The sequence below is a fragment of the Electrona antarctica genome (assembly GCF_951216825.1).
Source record: "Electrona antarctica genome assembly, chromosome: 19".
In the NCBI taxonomy this organism is placed as follows: Eukaryota; Metazoa; Chordata; class Actinopteri; order Myctophiformes; family Myctophidae; genus Electrona; species Electrona antarctica.
Genome location: NC_136800.1, coordinates 40,551,339 through 40,577,596, shown reverse-complemented (window position 1 = coordinate 40,577,596; position 26,258 = coordinate 40,551,339). Strand labels below are relative to the sequence as shown.

Here is a 26,258-nt window from a genome sequence, read left to right as displayed (position 1 = left end):
ATTCAATGGGACAAAGAGCTGACCAGTTAACACACATGTGCCTTTCTGTCATGATCTAAGATGAAAGCAGTGCACTCCTTTTTAGTAATAACCTCAAAACATCACCTGTCTACAGTCAGAGCACAGTGTTGCCTCTGTAATTTTTCTTCTAAAATATTGTAAACTATGTTGTAATAACAACAATACTCACAATCAATTTAGTAGACATTCCTGGCGATGAGATACCACAAACTATACTTTTGTTATGTCATCCATGTTGCTATAAATATAATGTTTTATGACCACAGTAAACACACTCCAGTTCAAGGAAGCATGGTGGTGGAGTTGATCTCAAATTCCAATGAATTCCAGTGATCAGTAAGAGCGCGCCCGGCAACCGGTGGTGTGAAGAAGCCTCACCGTTACCGTCCCGGTCCGGTACAGTGGCTCTGAGGGAGATCCTTCGTTATCAGAAATCCACCGAGCTGCTGATCCGCAAGCTGCCCTTCCAGCGCCTGGTGAGGGAGATCGCCCAGGACTTCAAGACGGACCTGCGCTTCCAGAGCTCCGCCGTCATGGCTCTCCAGGAGTCGGCCGAGGCTTATCTGGTCGGTCTGTTTGAAGACACCAACCTGTGCGCCACGCCAAGAGGGTGACCATCATGCCCAAAGACATCCAGCTGGCCCGTCGTATCCGCGGAGAACGTCCTTAGACTATCTGTTCCTGTCACAACCCCAAAACGGCTCTTTTAAGAGCCACCAAATGTGTTATTTGAAGAGAAATTGTTCCTTTTAATAGATGCACAATAAGCCCATAACTGATAATCAAATGTATTACAAATGGTCATAGTGTGTATTGTGTCTATATTCAGAGGATATATACCATATTTAACATACCTGGTATCCATAATAACTAATTATTTTATTATTGCATTTTATTCATATATATATATAGCCTATGGTTGTTTTTCGGTCTGAGTTTACTGATTTAATTTGTTAATCCGTAATCATAATGCATCTAACTAAAATAATTTGATTTATGTGTGATTTAAATCACCTCAATCACTCACATAAAGAACCACCCTGTGTGGGAGGGGAGGCATTGTTCCATTGTGTTGAACTCATCATGATGCTTCACACCAAAACCAGCAGATATTCATACCGGTAGTCCTGGAATGAGACTCTTCTGTACAAATGCAGAGAGGAGAGTTTTGGTGTAAATATAATCTGCATGTCTATCAGCGTTTGCTTCTCAAAGTGGAGGTGGGGGTTGAGCGTTGAACATGTTTCTAGTATTGGGGGAGATTTATTTTAATGGTGTGTTAAATGTGTTGTCTAAGTTCAGCTGTGTTTTAGACTCTTAACTCACATGTGCACAGTAGTGGGAGATTTATGTTAGCATGTTATGTAGACAACACTAGAATTGTATTGTATGTAGCCACAGCACTTTATAGTATAGCATAGTATAGTATACGTATAGTTTATACTGTATGTATAGTGTCATTATATAGATATTCCACTGTTACGTTCTTAGCTTACGCATTTACTACTTTCTATGTATGTGATGTATTGCCATGCTTTTTGTAAGTTTAATATAAATTGCTCTGGATTAAGAGTGTCTGCTAAATGCATACATTTTATACAGAGTACAATGAGTACATTTTCTTTGCAGCATGGCACATCATGAAGTATCTAGGCCTATACCTGAGAAGTGTCTCCATAATCAAATATACATATACAGTTTATAGAAGATTTAAACACTCTTAGTTTTCTGATCACACAGTGAGTTATTTGTCCAAAATTAGCCAAGTTTTCCAACAGCTGGCATTTTGTCATTGGAAATTGGGATCAACTCCACCATCAGGCTTTCCTTGAACGGGAGTGTGTTTACTGTGGTCAGAAAACCTTATATTTATAGCAAAACGGATGACATAACAAAATCATAGTTTATGGTATTGCGTCACCAGGAATGTCTACTAAATTGATTGTGAGTATTGTTGTTATTAGAACATAGTTTACAATATTTTAGAAGAAAAATGACAAAGGCAACACTTTGATCTGACTCTAGACAGGTGATGTTTTGAGGTTATTACTAAAAAGGAGTGCACTGCTTTCATCTCAGATATATTCATGACAGAAAGGCACATGTGTGTTAACTGGTCAGCTCTTTGTCGCATTAAATAATATACACAGTAGTTTGTTATAACTTGTTTTAGTCGAGGAGAAAACACAAGTGGCACAAGAGAAGAGGGCCTGTGTGTGTGTTGACTCTACATGGTTCTCATGTGGTGTTTAAATCCAGCCCCTTCAGAGCTTTCAGCATCAGTCTTTGAGAGTTTACTTGAGAGAAGGAACAGCAACAACCTACTATCCGAGACTATAATGGCAGAAGTCGCACCAGCACCAGCTCCGTCACCGGCCAAGGCCGCCAAGAAGACACCAGCACCAGCTCCGTCACCGGCCAAGGCCGCCAAGAAGAAGGCAGCACCCAGACCCAAGAAGACCGCACACTCACACACCGGCCCCAGCGTCGCTGAGCTGGTCGTCAAGGCCGTGTCTGCCTCCAAGGAGCGGAGCGGCGTGTCTCTGGCTGCGGTCAAGAAGGCTCTTGTTGCCGGTGGCTACGATGTGGAGAAGAACAAGACCCGCGTCAAGATCGCCGTCAAGAGCCTGGTCGCTAAAGGCACCCTTGTGAAGCACTGTTTTGCTATGGCCATAACCACTGTTTTGTAACCCGAAATAGCATTTAAATTGAGTAGTGCCATTACAAATGTAATAGCAAAACAACTAAAGAGAAAAACAGGTAACACGTCCACCTCATATTGAAATTGCCAAGTTAGACATGTATCATGTGTTCTGCCTATATCTCACAAATTCATCAAATGCATAAAAATAGTCATCAAGGATGAGAAAATAACTGTAACAGTAGAATATCTCAATGAACCTATGAGTATACACTATAGAGTGCTGTGTCTATATAGTACATTATACATGCTATCGAAATAACATAGTTTAGTCTTTGCATAAATTCGTCGAGGCTAGATTTTATAATATGATATAGAATATAGATAGTTTTCGTGCGTGTGTGTGTGTGTGTGTGTGTGTGTGTGTGTGTGTGTGTGTGAGAGAGAGAGAGGTGGGGGGCGGTGTTAGTAACGCCCACGCAGCTCGCTCTGCCTGTCGGGGTTAGTAACGCCCACGCAGCTCGCTCTGCCTGTCCTCCCTTACGTCCTCCGAACACACATAAAAGGGCAAGTCTCTGAGCTCTCAAATCACTCAGTTTACTAACTGCAACTACAGCTGAACTAAAAATGTCAGGAAGAGGGAAGGGAGGAAAAGGTCTTGGAAAAGGAGGCGCCAAGCGTCATCGCAAGGTTCTTCGTGATAACATCCAGGGAATCACCAAGCCCGCTATCCGCCGTCTGGCTCGCCGTGGCGGAGTGAAGCGTATCCGGTCTGATCTACGAGGAGACCCGCGGTGTCCTCAAGGTGTTCCTGGAGAACGTGATCCGTGACGCCGTCACCTACACCGAGCACGCCAAGAGAAAAACCGTGACCGCCATGGATGTTGTCTATGCTCTGAAGAGACAGGGACGCACTCTGTACGGATTCGGAGGTTAATAACGCTGACTTGGTGTACCAACAACCCAAAGGCTCTTTTAAGAGCCGCCCACCTTTTCTCTACGGAGTTCATTCCTTTTTAAGTAAACTCTCACAGGTGGGCATTTTACCGTATCAAACTATTATTCATGGAGTCATACTGCATCAATATTTGCAGTCCTGAACTTAAACTGCCACTTCAACATTCCATTTTTATCCAAATACTATAAGCAAATGTCCATTTCAGAGCCTGTCAGCTAAACCAGCTAGCCCAGGTCAGTCATCTGACGCTAATCTGAATCACAATGCTGAAACTTGGCATGTAACTTTCTAATGGAAGTACTGTCTGCCCTATCAACCAATTCATAAGCAACAAAATTGCTGTAAATGGGTGTCAACATTTGTATGAACTTTAAAGAAGCTTGTCAATGTACATTTTATATTAACTCCACTACACTGGCAATCATGTAAAATGAACATAATCACATGGTAGATGACTTCATTAAAATGTCTATCATGGGGCAATGTGGGTGTCATAACAGCTGAAAGCATGGCACACATGATCTAAAAATAAATATATATATAATTAGTATAATTCCAATTTCTTCATAAATGGTAAATGGTGCATTTATATAGCGCCTTTATCCAAGGCGCTTTACATGATTGAACCCTACAAACCCTCCTGCGCACTCAGATCAGCCAACGCAGGGAAGCTGGAAGTACCCTCACTAAAAACGCCGGGACAACGCTCCACACGTCCCAAACTCTTCTCCCTTCTGGCCCCAAAACTGTGGAATGCACTTCCCGTTGCAATCAGAACTGCAGTATCACTCCCGATCTTCCGCCGTAGTTTGAAAACCCACCTTTTCAGACTCCACCATGGCCCATAGCACATGTCTGGGGCCATCACTGCAAGCTATCTACTTGAATGGCAACCCCTGGTTGGTTACCCCTGGCCTAGTGGGAATGTGTGTGTGTGTGTTTTATTTCCCCATGTGTATGTGTTTAACATAATATGAGTACCACAGACGAAAAACAGTCTAAGTCCAAATTTCAGACTGACCCCTCCACGAAAAGGCCTCGTTGTCCTGAACCCTTATCTATCATTTATATATTATGGATCAATAGTGTGGACTTAGACTCAGTGGCGTGCACAGATAGACACTAGGGGTGCTAGAGCACCCCCTGCCCTTTTGGCAATGTGCCCTTTCGGAAAAAAACCCCAAAATAATCCCTTATTTTGTACAGTTAGTTATAGTTTTGTACAGTACCATGGTCCACATACTATACACTGTGTACAGTATGTGGACCATGGTAACATTGATCAATTCTTGACCCCACAATCTATAAATCTCACACTATTAAGGCAACCGGCCGGTTCCACGCGCTGCACAAAGTGCCCTTTTTTTCCACTTGAGCACCTGCCCCTCTAAATGTCTGTGCACGCCACTGCTTAGACTGTTATTCGTCTGTGGTACTTTATGTCGACTACATACACTATAAAGGGAAGATGTGAAAATGTCCAGGCAAAGGTTTTCCCTTGGCCTCTAGGGAGTGTGCATACAAAGTTTTACACAGATCTGTGCTGTTAGAGGTGAAAACACTAATCGGCCAGTTATAGCGCCACCATGAGGCTGAGTTGAAAATGTTCCAGTGGTATTTCTATTTTGTTTGAAACAGAGCACTCCTGTGAACTTTGGAAGCCAATATTAGCCAATCAGGATGGAGTCTGAAAAATCTGAAAGACCAGTTTTGTTGAATGGCTCTGTACCAATTTGCGTAATGTTTGGACAAAATCTGTAGGTGTACTGTCCAAAAAAATGTTTTGCACAAAGCGGCCTCGTGGTGGCGCTATAAGAGGCCAATGTGAAAACCTTGGGGCTGATGTTCAGCTTTGGCATTCAGGGAGTGTGTGTGCAGAGTATGGCTGTGATCAAGCCAACAGTGCTGGAGATTAGCTGTCCACTGAGGGACAAACACATGGACGGACTGAGTGCAAAACATACTCTCTCCCCATGCCTTCGGCCTGGTGGAGACAATAATAATATTATAATAATGTAAAGTAGGTTCTGGTGCTTCGAAGATCAATGAGACTGGAATACTAAAGAGAGGGCGGCGATCCGAGCACTCAAAAGGTTAAAAATGAGGAGAGGGTGGATGAATATACTTACTTTATGTATAACTTTTATAAATAAAGTACATTTATTTTTATCCACCCTCTCCTCATTTTCTACGACTGGCTTTGTTAGTTTATGTGTCTGTCTGTCTGTTCGTACCAAACAATTAGCATGGTTACTACGGTCACCCAGTTCACCCGGGTGTGATTTCATTACGTCAGACATTACGTCAGACCACAGCTGATCAGGCTATATAAGACCTTACACCACTCAGTTCACACGGGTGTGATTTTTAACCTTTTGAGTGCTCTGATCGCCGCCCTCTCTTGTAGAAATGTTTATTTATTTGCCCCGTGTCATAGAGCAATGTATACGTATATTCTTTTTTCAGTTTGCTGGAAACTAGCATTCCATAGTATGTATTAGCTATTACTGCAGCCCCAGTCAGATTGACGTAAGATTTCCCCTCCAATCGGTGCCAGGGATTCATGGTACCTCCCCAAACAAGGAGGTTCCTGACCACTGACCAATCAGAGGACGACGGCGTCTCCGAGGCGCTAATAAAACGCACCAGTTTGCTCGGCTTAGCTATTCTATTCTCAACTTCTTTAGAAGAGACCATGGCAAGAACCAAGCAGACCGCTCGTAAGTCCACCGGCGGCAAAGCGCCCAGGAAGCAGCTCGCCACCAAGGCAGCTCGTAAGAGCGCGCCGGCGACCGGCGGAGTGAAGAAGCCTCACCGTTACCGTCCCGGTACAGTGGCTCTGAGGGAGATCCGTCGTTACCAGAAATCCACCGAGCTGCTGATCCGCAAGCTGCCCTTCCAGCGCCTGGTGAGGGAGATCGCCCAGGATTTCAAGACCGACCTTCGCTTCCAGAGCTCCGCCGTCATGGCTCTCCAGGAGTCGGCCGAGGCTTATCTGGTCGGTCTGTTTGAAGACACCAACCTGTGCGCCATCCACGCCAAGAGGGTGACCATCATGCCCAAAGACATCCAGCTGGCCCGTCGTATCCGTGGAGAACGTGCTTAAACTCCTCACATTCAGAACTCCAAAACGGCTCTTTTAAGAGCCACCCACATGTGTTATTTAAAGAGCTATTATCCTTTTATATTCACTTGTTATGCACTTTAAACTAACTTCAGAATGAGCCAAAAACTACTGAAATGATTTGGTAATGTGTGCCGAACAAAATGCAAAGTTGAGGTGGGGGTTGAGCATGTTTCTAGTATTTTTGGGGGAATGTTCAAAGTTGTGTTAAATGTGCATTTCATTTCAATTTGGCTAACTTACATGTGCACAGTAAAATTCTCAGTGTTCATTCATCAATACCATAGCACAATAAAACGCAACACAATACAAATACTGTATATCATTGGATTGGCATTGTGTGAAGGCTATAATAAGTCAGTAATACAGCGTGCATGCTCCTTACTATTATCTCAGACACCCATTCACCACCCACAGGCTATTATTCGTTTAGCAGTAATTTATTATTAAATAATAATCACATTTTTTTCATGGCTCATTTTGTTCTAACACTGGGGTTACTATGAAAGGAAAAGCCAATTTTATTTCAACAAGGCAATTCAATGTGCTTTACACAGAACACCAAGCATATTTGTGAAATTACAGTAGAATACTGAATACAATGCAAACAAAAATCACACCTGTGTGAAGTGATGAGATTGGCCTATCATCAGACTTCATTTTACATGATTATCTCATTCTGACCAATCACAATTTATGTCCTCATCTTCAATGTTTGTGTTAACTCAGACCTGGCCATTCATTGTCAATGGCATCTCATGGGGTGATGTGACTATGGGGGAGGAGTGTGTTTGTTGGGGGGGGGGGGGGGGGGGGGGCGGTGCACATTGGCAACGCCCACGCAGCTCTCTCTGTGCCTGTCCTCCCTTACGTCCTCAGAACACACATAAAAAGGCAAGGCTCTGAGCTCTCAAAATCATTCACTTCTTGATCTACTGCAAAAACAACCTGGAAGAGGCAAGGGAGGAGTAGCGCTGCGCTAACGTCGTTGAGTCAAAGCAGTCGACAACACTAACAACCGAAACAAGAAAATAACACAAATCTGCTAATCATGAGTGGGTGTCGTGTTTTCATCGGCCGCCTGAGCCCCCACGCCAGGGAGAGGGACGTGGAGAAGTTCTTCAAGGGACATGGACGGATCCGGGAAATCAACCTGAAGAACGGCTTTGGGTTTGTGGAGTTCGATGACCACAGGGACGCAGACGACGCTGTGTACGAGTTGAATGGCAAAGAACTGTGCAGCGAGAGGGTTACAATTGAGCATACTCGCGGCGGAAGAGGAGGAGGAGGAGGAGGAGGAGGAGGAGGAGGAGGAGGTGGTGGTGGTGATGGTCGTCGTGGTCGCGGAGGTGGTGGTCCTGGAATGGGTCGTTTTTCTCCCAGGTTTGGCAACGATCGCGCCTCTCGCAGCAGTGGATCCACGTATGGCCCACCTGTGAGGACGGAACACAGACTCATTGTGGAGAACCTCTCGTCTCGTATTAGCTGGCAGGACCTGAAAGACCTGATGAGAAAAGCAGGAGAAGTTACCTTTGTGGATGCTCACAGAACCAACAAAAATGAAGGGGTGGTAGAGTTTGCATCACGCAGTGATATGAAGAATGCCATTTCTAAACTCCATGGAACAGACTTGAACGGTCGCAAGTTGAAGATTTTTGAAGATCACCGCAGGAGTCAAAGCCGATCCCGCTCCCGCAGCTATTCACGCTCTAAGAGCCGCTCCCGGAGCCGTTCCAGGAGCAACAGGAGCAAGTCCACCAGCCGCACACCAGAAAAGAAGACTTCATCAGGAGGAGGAGGCAGGGCTGCAGCCCGCTCTCCCTCCCGATCCGTGTCGCGCTCCAGGTCTCGATCCCGATCCCCTTCACCTGCTCAGAAGAAGCAGTCCCGCTCCCGTTCTCGCTCTGCTTCAGCAGAAAGCCAGCACTGAGACTGTATGTCTCTATGCATTAGAATGGACTGATGATGAAGACCTTAGCTGCAGACTACAGGGCCAGTGTGATGGCTGTTGTCAGGTTTGTACTAATACCAAGGGGTTTTCTTGGCGGAGTGGCGAGTCGTCTTTTTAAGTAGAGCGTTGGTCGTGATTGTGCCAGCATTGGCTTTGTAAGTCGTGGGAAGAACCTTTCTTTTCTTATGCTTAGTTTTGGATGTGCTTTCACAGTAAATTGCTTTTTTTTTTCCTGTTTTCTTACAACTTTAATAACTGATATTTTACTTTGGAAACTCCTCCATTTGATTCTAAGAACCTTTTTTGGGGGATTAATGTAATTCACTTTTTTCAAAATTATTTACCATCTGGATTAACCATATGTCTTCAGACGTAATTTAAAATGTAATAGGGTAAGCTGTCAGAACGAATACCGGACATCTCAGACATTTTCAACAATTTAAGATCTCTATTTTGGCAGGAATATGCTTGGAAGATGGAAACAATGTTGCACATTCATCTAATCATATGGGTAGGCTACTGGGTAGCCTACATACAAACAATAATGTTATTTGTAAGGTTTATTATGCATTTGACCTTGACATACTTAAAGGCGAATTCGACATTTTACTGTGTCATAAATATATTTACATCTGTAGCCTGTATTGTATTGTGATTGTGCTATCATGCCTTGACTTAATTATACTTATATATTGTAGAAATTGTTGTTTAGCACAACTTTTGACCAAAATGGGACTGCACTGAAACAGTGTTTTTGTAGATATGACAACTTTTTAGTGTTTTTGTAGCAAACTGATGTTTTTAGATATGACAACTTTTTACTATATTTTTTAGTTTAAATTTTTTCTATATTTTTTTTGTACAAACTGATGTTTTTCTAAACTTTTGATGTTTACCTTTTTTCTATTTTTTTTGTACAAACTGCTGTTTGTACTTTGTTTACAATGTTTCTATATTTAAATAAACTACATTACATTTGACCGTACATTTGACTCTTGTGTTATATTCTTGTGAAATATTCAGTAAAGTATAGCTCAAAGGCTACATATTCAGTCAGACTTTTGGTGAGACATCTCACCCCTGGTGAGTTGTCTTCACGTTTAGGGGTGAGTTGTCAGGACAACTCACCAAAAGGGGTGAGTTGTCTTGTTACCGATACGATACAGCTCCATCTCAATGAATTCGAATATTTTGTAAAAGCTCATTTTCTTCCGTAATATAATTCAAAAAGTGAAACTTTCATATATTCTCAATTCATTGTGCATAACGTGTTTAAAACTTTTTTTTTTTTTTTTTTTTTTAATCTTGATGATTATGGCTTACAGCTCATGAATCAAAAAGTCTTATCTCAATGAATTAGAATATTTTACGAGACCACTAAAAAAATGTTTTTTAAACGAAATGTCGACCAACTGAAAAGTATATTAATGTATGCAGTTAATACTTGGGTCTGGGATACTTTTTAACAAATTATTTCATCAATGGGGCGTGGCATGAAGGTGATCAGCCTGTGGCACTGTTGAAGTGTTATGGAAGCCCAGGTTTGCTTTGATAAACATCCGTAAATTAATTTGTATTGTTCAGTCACATGTCTCACTGCACCTTCCTCTTGACAATACAACCTAGATTCTCTGTGGGGTTCAGGTCAGGCCAGTTGGCTGGTCAGTTAAGCACAGTAATACCATGGTCAGTACACCAGTTACTAGTAGTTTTGGCTCTGTGGGCAGGTGCCAAATCGAGCTGGAAAGGAAAATTAGCATCTCCATGAAACTTGTCAATATACTGAAGCACAATGTACTCTAAAAAAAGATGGCTGTGTTGAAACCATTGTTAAGTTTTCACTGTCAGTGGATCAACACCAGCAGATAACATGGCCTAAATCATCACAGTCTCTCAACACAACCGTCTATTATGATATTTTACAGCACTGTGTGCCTCCGTACATTGACAAGCTTTATGTTGATGCTGATTTTCCTTTTCCAGCAGCACTTGGCACCTGCCCATAGAGCCAAAACTACTAGTAATTGGTGCACTGACCATGGTATTACTGTGCTTAACTGGCCAGCCAACTGGCCTGACCTGCACCCCGCAGAGAATCTAGGTTGTATTGTCAAGAGGAAGGTGTGAGACATGAACAATTCAAATTAATTTACGGCTGTTATCAAACAAACCTGGGCTTCCATACCTCAGCAGTAACACAGGCTGATCACCTCCATGCCATGCCCCATTGATGAAATAATTTCAATAATTAATATTAATTAATTATTGAAATGTACTTTTCAGATGGTCGACATTTCTCTTTTAAAAAATATATTTTTAGTCGTCTCGTAAAATATTCTAATTCATTGATAGGATTTTTTGATTTTCATGAGCTGTACGCCATAATCATTAAGATTAAAACAAAAAGTTTTAAATACTTAAATACTCACTTTATGCACAATAGAGAATATATGAAAGTTTCACTTTTTGAATTATATTACGGAAGAAAATTTACTTTTACAAAATATTCTAATTCATTGAGATGGAGCTGTATATTGAATAATAACAATAAGGGAAACGACTAACGAGAAATGACTAATAAGCAAAGTCAAATATGGAAATGAATAATGAATATATTACAACCCTACAAAACTAATACTAAAATAGACGTAATATTAATAGGCCAAGAAGAGATGGACATGAAAACTTGCATATTTCTGTATATTGATGTTGAACTTATAAGCTCTATGCAGTTGTTTTGATAGCACTTTTTGTAGACTTATAGCATGTTATGTAGACAGCACTAGAATTGCATTGTATGTAGCACATATGTATAGCATATAGCCTATGTAGGCCTATAGTGTAACTGCTATTTGTCACCTTCCAGCAGGGCCTATTGTCTCCTTTGCAGTTACTTCACAGGTAGGCCACGCAGTACACACAGAAAACACTAAAACAGTAACAGATGGATGTCAAGTCTTTGATCCAGTTTGAGTGTTATACATTGAACAGAAGTGGGCAGTTGAAATCATAAACATACCCGTTATATTGAATTGTGCTGCAGAGTTGCTGTGCCGTCCTGTCTAGCCCTGCTCAGTGCACAGGTCACTTTATAAATGCACACCCAGTGCTGCGCTTCTCAAGACCGCCACCAAGTGGTCAAAAATACTGGAAATAATGCCTCTAATGTCTCCTACATATTTTATTATAGATATCCCACTGTTAAGTTCTTAGCTTTCGCATGTTTCATAACTACTTTTTATGCATGTGATGTATTGCTATGCTTTGTTCTTGCTTAATGTAAGTCACTGTCTGGATTAAGAGCGTCGGCTAAATTCCAAAATTGTAAATAAGCCTTGCCGAGCCATGAGGCCCAGAGGGCAGGATCGAGCCCATCTCCCGTTTCTGTAGCATGAGGCAGCTTAATAATCAGAATAAATGTTGTGTGACCACACCCTACCAAGTTCACCATCAAATCGGCAGTGAGGGACAAAGTACTCAACCCCAGTCCAATATTTGACCATAAGTATCTACTGTACACTTTGCCTACACATCAGTTGGCGTGTTAAGTGGTCAGACATGTGCAGTTTCATAGCATATAAAGCCAGACTAATTACTTTAACCAATTTGTAAAATTACAGCCTCATCCTTAGATTAGGGGAAATGAGCCCATAGGCAACTAGGAGCTATTGTACCAGCATCTTGGCAAAATAATTTCACAGACATGGGACCACTCCAAAGTTAAAGACAAAATGACCCAAGTAGTACATGACAAATTGCTTTATTACAAAACACGTTTAAAACCTCAACAGAACTTAAAACGGAATGAACATTTAAATCAGTACAGGCGTTCTCCAGGGCTGCTCAGCGGCGGGAGCCTGATGCTTTAGGCAGACGTGACGCTCGCTCCTCCTCCACAGCAGCCTGCAGAGCCTCCACAGCAGCTACATGGTGAGAGGAAAACACAATTATAAATCATAATCGTACCTTGATCAACTACAGCATCAAAAGTAGCAGATCTGAAAGCTCGAAACTCAGCACAGACGTGTTGCTTGCCAATCTACTAATTTGCCATGTTTTTACATTTGAATCCTGTAAACTGTTTGACACATTAGGGGCGTGTTTGGAAATAACGCACCGGAGCGCACTCGCCTATTAGTTTGCATTGCACCCTTTCCGAATGTGCCCTAGGTTTCCACCCGACAGACATTTTCAGTTTTCTAAAAAGAAATAAAGACTGAACAAAAAGGTCAAGGCTACACCCTCAGTCATGTTGTTGGGCAGAAACTAGACCAGCTTAAGACCACCTAAACTAAAGTCACTGAGCGCGAGCAGTGCCGTTGAGTCACACAGGGAAGGAAAGAAAAAAAACCTGTGAACCTAACACATTCCGTGCTACAAAGACAAACACAAAGCTGTGCATAGGAGGGGCCCCTCAATCATGTGAACACTAGCATCCCTATTCTGGGGGCATTAGCAATGTCCTTGCAGAGATTTAGTTCAAAGTAAAACACCAACTCATATCCAGTTTATGAAGTATATGGGGTTTCTGATTTTGGTGACCACCACCCCCAGTCCTACCATTACTTCAGCAAACAATATCACTGCTGTCAGAAACCTAATGTCCAAAATTGTTACCTTCAGGACAAGGTATATATATAAAAAATAAACTGTTCCAAGGAGCCAATATAAGTCACAAGCTCTACTTTTTGTAAGACCAACTGACAAAAACAAGCGCATTTAAATGACAAGATCACAATGCTATACATACTTTTACATGTTCTATGACCAGGCATTAATTCCCCCCCCCCCCCCAACAGAAGTTGAAATATGGATACAAGGTTTCTGCCCGACAGCAACGATATGCCCTCACTAGCCTATTCATGAGAAAATGTATTGGCAATTTGGCAATCACCATTAACCTGACTCCGCCAGATGGGGCAGCAGAGAGTACACTGGGTCCCCCCCTCCTGCTCCCATCTGGGAACTCTCAGGCAGACTTGATGCTCCGGCCACCAAACAGCCTGGCCAATCAGCGGCAGCTAGAGGTGGCAGAGCAAGCCTCCATGGCTTGCATATGCAATGCTTTTGGTCACAAGAAGTATCATGACACTCAATCTAAATAGTGTAATAAATAAACTCCAACCTTGCAGACTGCTGGAATATTCCTGCACACATCTCGAATAGTCCAGCAGATCAGGGAGGGCAACTGCCACGTCATACGAGATGTGCCTCATTGGTTCAAGAACCTCACTGGCTCTCTGAGACACTTCACTGAATCTCTGGAAATCAATAAAATCAAGATGCAATTTTATGAACCATACGCATCCCTCTACTGGACATATAACGATTGATAACATTGGCAAAAACTGCATTATGAGCTTAGCTATTTTGGGAGAGAATTGGTAATGGAAAAGAGGGGTCAAAGTATACCCAGGTGAACCAGGTCACCTAAGCCAAGTATATAGAATTTAAGTGGCCAAATTCCAATAACGCAGCTATAACTTGAAGCGTCAAACACCAAGCAGGAAACCGTCTCAAAAAGTAGCAAGGACATGTTATTAGTCAAGGGAAATTCTACCTGTATCTCGCCCTGGACCTTGTCCTCTAGCTCAGTCACCAGGGCGTAGGGGTCGGACTGGATCGAGTCCTGCAGAGGAAAACAATCAATGACATTTCAGAGACTAGTATGACTTATTCAGTCACGATATTTGGGAGCCGTGTCCAATCCGACCTCCTCCTCCTCCTCCTCCGATGAGCTGTTGTCTATGGGTTTCGCTGCCTTGGCGGGTCGCTGGGCCTTGGGACCGTTCAACTCCTTCACCCTAATAGAAATGACAAGAAAACCCAATCAAGAGGCGACTTGTATCTGTACGCATGGCCATTCTGTATATGCATGGTAAGGGTCAGGTGTAACCATACGCATTACAATACATGGTTGACGACAATTCAAATCCACAGTAACACATTTCTCTTTTAACCCATTTAGACAGATTCTAAAAATGCCTTATTAAACCTAAGGTTTCTTAAAACCTTCAAATTCATATTTAAAAGTAAAAAAAGTACTTAGTATTGATCAATAATTGATGCATTTGCATTGCAAAATGATTTGATACAAAGTCAAACGATACATAGATTTTTTGATGCAGTTACTGCCCTGTTACACCCCCTATTTGCATGGCCATGCTGTATTTACATTGTGAACCGTTCATTCGATTGACACTTGGCAGACCTGTGTGGAATGGAAATGCTCCAATTTCTGAGCGGTTCTCCAAAACTGTCTCGTTCCCAACAGGCACTGCACTAGTTCAAATAAACTGAAGAGAGAATTCTTCAGTGTAAATTCCATTTTCTAATTTTACAGAGTAGATTCTATACACAGTAAATACAAAGTGGTAAGTGGAAGAAATGATCTGGAGAATATTTAACATTCTTGAGTTTGCGGTGTACCAATTTCCAGTCCCACTCTGAGTGGACAGAGAAACTCAAGGACCAGGGACCCTCAGGGTTTCTAGAAAGGTTCCAAACAGGTCCAGAACCAACTCTGTCAAGTGTACAAATGGGGACCACAGGTGTAGTTTCATGAAATAAACGTCTACCTGTCCGCATAGCGCAGAGTATTCATGGTGTAGTCACATGAAGCCATGCTTGGAGAACACAGTGCGATCTGGCGAGAAGGAGGAAAGGTGCAGGTACGTTAATATTCATGGTTAACCAACTGAGCACAAGTAATTTGCATGGTTTTAAAGCCTTTTTCATCCGTCAGGTCTTTTTACTTTTCTCCAATCTGTTGGCAGCAAAAAGACCCAAATACCAGTGTATTTGTAATTTTGTAGGTTGTGGGCACTTCCAAGTAGAGAAGTCCTGGGCCAACATAATTGCTAGCATATGGTGCTTTATAGAGCCTATACAAAACTTCTATAGCCAGGAGTAATTTCTAGCAGACATTTTTATTGCTGCCACTATTATCGAGTCATCATTTGCAAAAAGTGGCCCCGATTCCTTTATAGAAAATAGAAATCCATTTGCAAAAACAAAAGTAGGAACTAACAAAGTGACACATATTGTAGTCGTGCATGTCATTACTGAAGGAAGGTTGCCTTTTGCATTGATTGATGCACCTAAATATTTAAAATGCATTGCTTTAATTAAATTGATTTATTCCGAAACACGCTGGATGCCAGTAGGCATTTTAATTGTTCCATGTACATACCATGCAGGTCCTGGACTTTTCACCGATGAAGGAGTCTCTGAGTACCTTTGTCAAGGTGCTCAGTCTGAACGGCACATGGTCCCCATGCCTCCCCAAGGAGCGAATGCATTCCTGTGGGAGTGAGAGAAACACTTTGTCCATTAAAAGCCCAGACAACAAATTAATGGAGTAAAAAGTTATAATAAATAGAGTGCATGTGTAACTAATATATATTGAGCATCAATATTTTGAAGTGCATTTTAGAATTCAGTCTATTTTGCAGCTCATAGATTAGTGCAATATCCGATCACTGCCTTTAGATGTCACTAAAGGACAGCTGAGATATGTCAGCTGAGTCATTTCCTGCATTTTATTTTTCCAAGTGCATTTTTGATGCCATACCTTTGTACCGAAGTAAAATAGGGTTGGCTAGTTATGTTTCATATTTAGATTATAAATAACATTCATGTTAACTAAAGCAGATTATAAATAACATTAATGTTAACTAAAGCAGATTAATAGAGTAGAAGTAAAATATTCATATCATGTCCAAAACTGTCACTTGTCAGTCAGCATTCAAACTCTGTAACAAAGCAGCAGATCTACACACTCACAATGCGGTTTAGATGCTTTTGTGTGATGTTGTAGTTGGGAGTTTAAAAAAAAAGTTATATGGAGATAAGGTTTCTGCCCTTTCCTTCCACCACTGTGACTTCAGAGACAGTGTGCAGCCAGTCTTAATACCATAGACATATAAAGGTAGACTCCCTTTCCAGCTCTGGAGCGTATGTGCTCAAGGGAGGGCAAAACTTTCCCAAGATTCCTTGCGAAGCACCGTGGAAGCATGAGCGTGCGTCACAGAGCGCATGTTCAGGTCTGATAAGGCCCGGAAAAGATGGGCTGTAATTGGCTAGTAATCACTTGAGTGGCAGTGTGACGTAATGTGCCTTCCACACTTCCGGCGTACTTCCTGCCCCAGTGTAAATTCTTCCGCCCATCCTTCAACACACACGCTCCAACGAACTGCAGCGGCCAATGAGGCATCTAATTTTTTATATCTATGCTCAATACCTTCAGGGCCAGCAGGCTGCGGTTGATCTCATTGGTTTCCACCATTGTGGCACGGTCGTTGCTGCTGACGTCTGAGCCCCGCTCGTTCCCAGCCAGGTCGATCAGAGAGAACTTTCCGTGCAAGGTCTTGGCGCGGTTGTTGCATCGCAGGACAATCTGGAGGATGGCGTGGGAGCGGGAAGAGTTGGCATTCGCAGACGTCTGGCCAGACGTCCTATAGAAGTGACAGAAGAGAACAGTCTGTAATACATACAGTGAGTCTGTGTCGGCTTAGCTTTTACCCATTATTTCTGTAACTTTAACTGTTGAAAAATAGCCATTTTTGAAAATAAAAAAAACATCGGGAAAAGGTGCAAATATTTCTCAGTGAACATTAACTCAAATATTTGCTTCTGGCGGTGGCTGGAACAACATATTTTCAGATGGGGTCTGCGGCCAAATACAGATCATTCTGTTGGTCCTTGACATGAAAAGGTTTGAGCACCAGTGCACCGATACATTTTTCAGAAAACGGTCAGGATTTGGAAGACATTTTGTAGAATCTGGTCTCAGGTCTTAATGGGTTAAAATGGAAGTAGATTGGCTTGTAGATCTGCCATTTTTGAAAACGAAGACTTCAAACATGGGTGACATTGTTCAGCGTTAATATACTGTACCTGCAAGCACTGCCAACTTCTATGATCTTGATGACGTCCTCCGCTGCAGAGACACCCACTTCCTGCAGGCCGACCACCTGAACCTGCTGCCGCTCATCCTCCAGAACACGCAGTTGGGTCTTGTCGGTCAATAAATCATAGACCTGAAATGACAAAACACAAGTTCACTCAATCCTACCAGAACACTTTGTCATGTTGGTTAATTTGGTCCACCACGTAGATTAGGTTGAAAATGTAAGTGATCGCTACACATTTGGGTACAACAGCACATGTTTATTAGATTAATAGTTTTCATACCTTGCCATTGTAAATCTCAAAGAAGGACACATATGGACAGAGATCCAAGTGGGCATACCTCCGGCTGGTAATTAGGCTGAACACATCCTGGGCTGTGTAAGGGACAGAGAAATTTGCAAGCATCTTTTCATAAACAATTAGCATAATGATGTTTTGGTAGCCTGCCATAGCCAACCAGTTGAAGAAATCGAAGATTTACGTTTGCTTACATATCTGAGCTCATTAGGGAACATTGACGTTGCATTTATTCCAAGTTTTAATCCAAAATAATTAATAACCAGCAATGAGCCATCTACAAGCATACAATGTGTGGTGCCGCGATGCATTTTATACTCTACTGCAACCTTTAATCCATGAGGTAGCCATTTTTAAGACATGGTTTTTGGTGTGGAAATTGTATGAGTATGGCTTACCTGCCAAGGCATAGATGCCTTTAGTGCTGTTCTGGCGCTTCCCAGAGAAGTCACCTCCCATGGTCTGAAAATAAGTAAAGTGACATACCATAAGCACATGGTACATTTTAACTACTGCATTAGTAGGCTCAAAGATTCAACCCATAGTGCATAAAATGTGTGATCTTGTGTTCTCCAGAACTATGAACAGACTGCACACTTACATGGGTCTTTCCACTGCCCGTTTGTCCATACGCAAAGCAAGTTGCCATGGCACCATCAAAGATCGACTGGACCAGGGGTTTGGCTGTGAACCTATTGGGGGGGGGGGGGGGGGGGGATAATTAATCCTGTCCATTTAACCACTTCTGCTGAATGTTGGCCCAGAACAGGGATGCCATGTTTCCAGTGGTTAATTGCAGTCTAAAAACCAATGACATGTAGGGAAATGGGTCCCACAAAGTCACAATACTAGAGCATAGAGTAGGAAACTGTTAAGATCTAAAGGCCTCGTCTGGTGTTCTAAACAGTGGCATTTCAAACTGAAAGGTAATTCAGACCAATGAAAGTTATCTGCAACATTCTGCTCAAAAACGTATGCTGTCGTACGGAGCATGAGCTGGTCTTTTGTTTCACCTAATGGCAAATAAAATGTGTACCCGTCCATGGCTGTATAGCACATTGGGGTTTGAGAAGCACTGGAGTAAAGAAATAGGCCATAGGATTACCTGTAGACCATGTCATTGGTGGCGCTCTCATCGAAGGCGTAATCAAAGTGAAACTCCTGATTCTCCAGGTACTTTGTGAGGTCCACCTTGGTCTTGGGTTCGTGGACCAGCACAGTGCCATTGCCGGGCATAGAGACCACATCAATCTCCCTTCTAGCCAGTTCTGGGAACATGACAGATCAGGGAAAATAAATAATCAGCCGTCAAGTGAAAACCTCATTTTGCAGTAACATTTAAAGTCACTGTATGGAACATGCATTTTAGTGTAATATTCTGTTTTGGCAACACCTCATGGCTCCGCAGGGTAGCCATGAGGTCTTCGACAGCGACCTATATAGGGTAGGTATGATTGACTATTCCCAGCGACCTCATAGGAACAAAGTATAGGATGTAACATCATGTAAGTGGTAAAGGTCAGAAACATGGGATCACCGAGATAACACAGATATAGTACATTTAGTAGTGTACATTTTATTCCATGCAAAACTGATGACAGGTTTTGATAACATGCGTCTTCTTTACACATTGTTGAATGGCCCACATACCTTTATTGTTGAATGGCCGCTTGCGGATGCACACGCATATCTTTTGATCTTCCACCTGTACAAAGAAATAAAGATCAGAATTGATGTGCTAAGATGACATACTAGGTCGTAGGTAGGGCTACAAAATATGGAAAATAATCCATTACAATTCAGGTTATGTTTTTTTTCTTTTAGACCCAGTCACGCACAGTTGCACACCTGGGTTCTATGTGAGCAGCAAACCGGATCATATCACAATATTCAACACCGTTTCCCAATATCTTGCAGCCCTAATAAGTACAGCTCCCATTAGCGATTCTGGGTGAATGCTACAATCATCCATATACACGTTACAAAATTGATACAGCATGCACCCATTGTGCAAAAAAAATAAACAAAGTTAACATCTTACTTCATCCATAGGTGTGGGAGGGTTCATGTCCAGGGTCTCTCTGAACTCCTGGATCATTTCATAAAACTTCTGGTTGGGTCGGGAGACCTCTCCAAACTGCAGGAAACAAATGGGAATTAAACCAAAGGACAAATGGAGTCTACCAGCACGCCTCAGGCCTAAATCTGCCAGTCCATTGAGTCACAGTAGCAGGGACAACAGTTGCAGAAGGCATAGACACTGGAGCAGCTTTGACTTTTTTTTCCCGGTGCTACAAGAAATGACTGACGTGTCAATCTTGCGCTCAGAGGAATTACCAAATTTGAGTCCAACTACTTTCACCTGCAACTACTGTGGTTAAATACAAATGCATGTGCTCAAGGGAGGGCAAAACTTTCCCGAGATTCCTTGCGAAGCCCGCGGAAGCATGAGCGTGCGTCACAGAGCGCATGTTCAGGTCTGTAAGTCCCGGAAAAGATGCTTGGCCAGTAATCACGTGAGTGGCAGCACGACACAACGTGCCTTCCACAGTTCCGGCGTACTTACTCTACCACCCCTCCTTCGACACACATCGCCCTAACGAACTGCAGCGGCCAATGAGGCATCTATTTATTTGAATTATCTATGGGGTCTGAAGAGGTGAGTTCTCAGATTAAGGCATTGTAGGGTTAGCTCAGACTTTGAAGAAAAGTGTAGCGACCTCTTATGCCTCTCCCTTTAATGTTACTAGCCTAGTCTTAGACCAGGCTTTCCCAAACAGTGGTGCGCGCACCCCTAGTGGTGCGTGGACGACCTGCAGGGGGTGCATGACATGAAAAGGGTAATGGCGGACGGTTTATAGTGTTATTTAACAAACGTCAAAACACTGTTTTTGTATAGAGCTGCATGACTCGAGACGGGAGCGCAGCAGCTCTTTCTCGTGACATTCCTCACCACAGCCCCCCCCTTTCCAAGTACACACACACACACACACACACACACTGGGTAATAGGGGGTGCACGGCCAAAAAAGTTTGGGAACGCCTGCCTTAGACGATTAACTGGATTCCCTTGACACAATTCCTAGGCGATTTGTCTCACCTTCCCCCTCTTGGTTTGAGCATCGGGGGGCTTCATAACACCAGACATCCTTTTGTTGGGTTTCATTTTTTCTTTTGGCGCCATGGATGCTCTTGGGCCTGTGTACAGAATATGCAACATTACGGTCAGTTAAAAAACAAAACAAGTCTAGTCCTTTGCTAAGAAACATTTTTGTTTAACACAATGGCTCATAGTCAGTTGTAGTTCAGCTAGTGGAACTACAACTAGCTGAACCCCCCCCCCAATCCTGACCTTTGATCACGTTTACACTGTCCTGGGCCTCGTCGTTTTCCTTCGCCTCCTCACGGAGACGATTATAGCCGCCGGCATCCTTCCTCACCTTTTTGGTGGCGACTAAGGAGAGATACGTTATAAATATACAGATGCATGCATGTTAGTCTCATGTAGCCAGATCAGGGGGTGACGTAAATACCAACCAGTTCCAGTTGAGGGGAGGGCAGAGTTTGGATGAGTTGGCTCTGCAGATGTGGGTTGAAGTGGCGCCACAAACATGCATGTTTGCCTTGTCGAAGCCCTGCAAACTAAAGAAGTGAAATGTAAGTCAAACAGCAACACGAGTTGTGATAGTAATGATTGAACTTGACTTTTACACAATGTGGAAAAAGATTTCAAAATAAACTACAGCATGCACTTGGGGAGAGAAAAATGATTTGTGCTGGAACGGCAGTCTACAGTAAGTGTCATCAGATTTTCACAGCTCCATCACAGATTTAACAGTCTGGTTAAATCGGCAGGGCTGCCCTTAAAGACTGACATGCACCCCCACCAAAAAGTGAAAGGCTAAGCTCAGCAGGTATTAAAAGACTGAAACAAAAAGCACATTAAATCCCATTTGGTGATTATTATGTTATCAATTGAAGACAGCATTTCATGGAGTTGCCGATAAGGGAACATGCATAAAGTCATTGCATAGTCAGATGTGATAAGAAATTAACAGTTTTCACATTAACACATCTAAAAATTGTTTTGCTTATGGCCAACTCTGGCACATTTACATTTGCAAAATAACAGTATTGTCTGTTAAAAAATAATCTACACAAGTCCCATGTGATGGTACTGTACAATACACTTCTTTCCTGATAGGCTTGCATAAAACTATTAAATTAGGATTTAATTTCACCCCCTTAAACTGTAACGATTCAACTGTTCAGATATGATCATCAGCTACACAATGACTTTACAGGCAACAGAATCCCAAAACACCCGTTCATGACCTTATGAAGAATGCTTAAGGAATATGTGATTGTCAGCTTTACAAAGAGAAACATGTATAGCATGCCAACCTGTCTGTTCAGCCACAACGGCTGCTGGAACAGAGGCTTTTGATTTTAAAAAGAAATACATTGGGAGAAAACAGTCAATATATACAAATGCCAAACTGGATGTGACTCAGAGGTGTAGTGAAAATCAATTTACATACCAGTTGGAGGAGCAGGAATCCTGGACGAGCGCAGGCGGCTAAGGTATTTCTGCAAAGGGAAAGAAAAGAGACAGAGTACAGTTATCATGAGACATAAATGACACTTTGAGCTCATGCAACAACAATCCATATAGTGTTTCATAGCAGTGATTAACCAGACCACCATTAGGCAGTTCCCCCCCCCCCATTTAAACAAATTTCAATGTTTTAGAAGTACAATGGATTCCATTACAGCATGCCAACGTTCCAGTAATAGAAACTAGAAAGCATGAGTTTCTATTAGATTAATCATCCATTATGTCACTGGTAAGCAGGTTTTTGAAGTGTCTAGTTCAGTGTTTCCCCAACCTTTTTTGTCCCAGGGCACACTTTTCATAGCCTAAAAATCTCAGGGCACACCTAGATATACGGTGTATAGGCCTATCTATATATATATATATATATATATATATATATATATATATATATTCATCATTCAATATTTTGAACTAAAGTTCATGGTTCCAAAAAAAAATGAACTTTTTCGTTCTCTTTTTTGAATTATTATTATTACCACAGTACCACAGCCCATAGCCATATAGAACCTCAGACTTTATTGAATAAAAAAAAACTTTGGGGGATTTAATGAAAAAATAATTCCTTTAAAAAAATAGCTCATATGCAATGTGAAATGCCACCTAATTCTTAATCCTTTTCCTCGTCTTTATGGGCCAACTTGTGAAAGCTGCATGCTTTTATTGTGAAGGGTCTCAGTTCTCACAGCCTGCATATTTCCACGTGCTGAAAATAGCTGATCGACAAGCTCACAACGTGTTGCGTCCGCAACGCGTTGTGAGCTTGTAAATCAGCCATTTCAGCATGGAACACGTGTACGACGAAGAATAAATCAGGCATCACTGCGCTTCTGTGGAGGGAGGGAGATATATTGTGTTGGCCGAACGAGGCGATCATGTATGGACAGTTGGACAGCTATTTTTCGTGGCACATTATGTTTAATCACAACAACGTCAAGTTTACTTTACCGCCTCAGTGTTTGGGTCGGCACATGTAGGACTGTATGTGTCTGCTGTCTACGTGCATATGCACGAAATGTAGCGTCTTCTGGATGCATCTCTTTTGCATTAACATTTCAATGGCCGAGGGTCGTAGAGTCTATCGTTCCGTCGTTATCGCACGTCTAATGGTTAGACGTGTGACAACAACGACGCAACAATAGGAAGCCTGCAGCCCAGTAGCTATAATATTGCTTTCGGGGGAGGGTTAGTGTTATTTTCGGTCAAATCAGGCGGCACACCTGGACACATGATCAAACAGCACAGTAAAGTGCCGCGGCACACAGGTTGGGAAACACTGGTCTAGTTCTCCGAGCCACAGTAGACAAAATTATGAACATTAGCGAGGACCAATTATATGAAACACACCCATGCATGCAGTTTCATCTCCGGTTACAGACTCACTATGTGGATATTCCAAAATGGGGGGGGGGGGGGGGGGGGGGGAAACAAAAAGTACATATCAGCACAAACAAGGCTAGGGACATCTCCAGTGCAGGCCACCAATCAGTTTCACGTTACGGGAAATGCCAAATAAGCTAAAATTGTCAATATCTTGATTGCATTGAAACCTTGTTCACACTTGCCTTGTCTATGGACGGAGTCTCTTTCACAACCAAAGAGGTGAGGCGAAGCAGGAGCTCCTTGTTGTGGGCGCACAGGTCTTCAAAATCCACCTGTACACCACAGATTAACATGGGTAGAGGTTAGGCAGGGTTTCTGTGAAACATTCGTCAACCAAGGGTTGAATACTTGTTGACCTGGCCGACTTAACAAATCCATACACTTAAACACGAAGAGAAAAAACATGGTTAATGTTGGACAGGCAGTATAGTTTGATAACCCATTAAAGGAGAATTCCATGCTAGGAGGCTTTCTTACCTTTCTTTGTAGTCGTTACGTCCCCATCAAAGAGGTCCAGGTGTTTTTTTGTGCAAAAACTCCTTATTGGCTATTTCCCCTACCATAAGCCCTCAATGAATTGCATTGACTTGAATGGGGCTATGGGGTGTTGTGCTAATTCGCTTATTTCCATCAAAATAAGTAGTAAAGTGTGCCGCTTGGGATATTATTTACATGATGAAGAGAGGATATATACAAAATAATATTTTTTAGCGATGGAAATAAGCGAATTAGCACAACACCCCATAACCCCATTCAATAAAAGGTAAGAAAGCCATTTAGTATGGAATTCTCCTTTAAGACCAGGAAAAGCTATACGATTGTAGTTATACCCATTTTGTTTTAACAATATACAGAAACATCTAAAATGACACTGATGCTTTCCCCGTTTTAATGTTATGGAATTTTTTTAAAAAAAGTCAGGATTTAGAAGGCGTTTTTCAAATTGGCCTCAGGTCTAAATGGGTCGTTATAGTGGACATGATGGGCTATAAGGTTGCCATATAAATTACATCTGGCTTTGACACTTGCCTCCTTCCTTTTGGCTGTATTCCTCTCCATCCACTCCACCATAACCGTGCCTTTGGCTTCATCCACAGACATCACCTCTGAAGAATGAACTCTGCCTAGTTGCATAGATTCATGAAATGGGTATGAACATAAATTTCACACAGTAGAGTTAAAAAGTCAACTGGATCACTCACTAAGACATAGGGTTATCATGGCAAATATATTACAGTAGACTCAAACTCAGGAATATGTTCTTTAATACCATGTCATATTCAATCATTGTGGGCCACGTCTTCAGTCCTTGTTTCCCTGGCTTACGCAAGTCTATCACATACCCAAAGCCCTTTCAATAAACTAATACAAATCATGCCCCTATTCAAAATGCACACCTCAAACAGGGCATACTTAGACCATTAATAAAAATGAACATGTCTGAATTATGCTCTTACCATTTATATGCATGATGTAACTCAGAAATAGCCAAACGGCAAGTTAGCTCTGGTTAAGATATAAGTGCATTTTTAATAGGGGCAGTGGTTTGCGTACATAATTGAACTTGCTCTGGTCCATACAGCTCAGTTGAAGTTCTCCTAACGCTACCCCAATTGAATCATTGTTGATTGAGATATTCAGCTTCAGGTGTGAGACATACTTGGGAAAGGGCTGAATACTAATAGCCGCTACCGAGGAAGGCATAGCTGAAACATTTGCTGAGTGAACATTTGAAGATAAAATACCCATTTTAAAACAAACAGAAAACATTCCCATAATTACACAAAAGACTAGTTAGCGATAACTGCAATGATTATGGGAATATAGAGCAAAGAAATGACATGGACTGACCATTGCTCCTGTTTATGTTCACAGTCTGGCCGAGCAGACTCCCAACAATATGTGCCTCCATTTCTTCGGTAAGTAGTTCTGCCTGCAACGAAAACACTGTCAAGTAACAAACGGTCGTTAGCCAACATGAATCTAAATAACATTAACATTTGGTCAAGAAAACAAGAACAGCATTGGATTACCGTACTTACCACTAAAAGTAGTATTTTTTTTACAACAAAAACACACCACTGTTTGCCTGCGTTTAGTTTGAATCAAGTATCAAACCGTTCTTCTTTTTTGGCATTTTATCAGCATTTGGAACACCTGATTGGTCGAATGACAGGAAGTTGTCATGATCAGACTGATGACGATTGGCGTTTGGTTTGACTGGGGCAAATTCAATCAATATAATGATTGATTGATTGATTGATTGATTACTTTATTAACAGTTTGCAGAAAAAAGCACAGGAATTTAAAACCCAAGAAAGCCTACGGCTTGTTTCCATTGGGGTCCTTTATTCAA

At 42.1% G+C, this 26,258-nt stretch overlaps 3 protein-coding genes and 1 pseudogene across 6 annotated transcripts; 3 read left to right on the top strand and 1 right to left on the bottom strand.

Moving 5' to 3' along the window:
* Positions 1-3,289: 3,289 nt before the first annotated feature.
* On the top strand, positions 3,290-3,599 carry LOC306943147 (histone H4-like; annotated as a pseudogene). Its single transcript has one exon. The product of its transcript is annotated as a histone H4-like (transcript).
* A 2,716-nt stretch (positions 3,600-6,315) lies between these two features.
* Positions 6,316-6,999, top strand: LOC306943494 (histone H3.2-like; the record flags this gene model as incomplete). The annotated part of the gene is made up of 1 exon (XM_079529877.1): positions 6,316-6,999. The coding sequence occupies one exon, from the start codon at positions 6,316-6,318 to the stop codon at positions 6,724-6,726; it is 411 nt and encodes a 136-aa protein (XP_079386003.1). The 3' UTR covers positions 6,727-6,999.
* A 718-nt stretch (positions 7,000-7,717) lies between these two features.
* Positions 7,718-8,995, top strand: LOC306943603 (serine/arginine-rich splicing factor 5-like). The gene has a single exon (XM_079530031.1). The coding sequence runs from the start codon at positions 7,796-7,798 to the stop codon at positions 8,672-8,674; it is 879 nt and encodes a 292-aa protein (XP_079386157.1). The 5' UTR covers positions 7,718-7,795; the 3' UTR covers positions 8,675-8,995.
* Positions 8,996-12,439: 3,444 nt separating this feature from the next.
* On the bottom strand, positions 12,440-26,000 carry LOC306943266 (kinesin-like protein KIF2C). 3 transcript variants are annotated; one of them, XM_079529499.1, is made up of 23 exons: positions 25,945-26,000; positions 25,754-25,835; positions 24,932-25,026; positions 24,085-24,174; positions 22,446-22,494; positions 22,309-22,344; positions 21,442-21,546; positions 21,257-21,358; positions 21,005-21,102; positions 19,947-20,042; positions 19,556-19,610; positions 19,011-19,173; positions 18,507-18,597; positions 18,304-18,367; positions 17,891-17,982; positions 17,594-17,736; positions 16,938-17,151; positions 15,888-15,998; positions 15,274-15,341; positions 14,409-14,499; positions 14,256-14,324; positions 13,821-13,956; positions 12,440-12,618 (listed from the first exon to the last, which is right to left on the bottom strand). In XM_079529499.1, exons 2-23 carry the CDS (start codon positions 25,812-25,814, stop codon positions 12,539-12,541), a joined length of 2,109 nt encoding a protein of 702 aa, XP_079385625.1. In that variant the 5' UTR covers positions 25,815-25,835; positions 25,945-26,000; the 3' UTR covers positions 12,440-12,538. The 3 variants fall into 3 exon arrangements, with proteins under 3 accessions (XP_079385625.1, XP_079385624.1, XP_079385626.1); XM_079529498.1 differs by having other exon boundaries at positions 25,754-25,849; positions 25,945-25,999; XM_079529500.1 differs by lacking the exon at positions 22,309-22,344 and having other exon boundaries at positions 25,754-25,849; positions 25,945-25,999.
* Between the last annotated feature and the right edge of the window lie 258 nt (positions 26,001-26,258).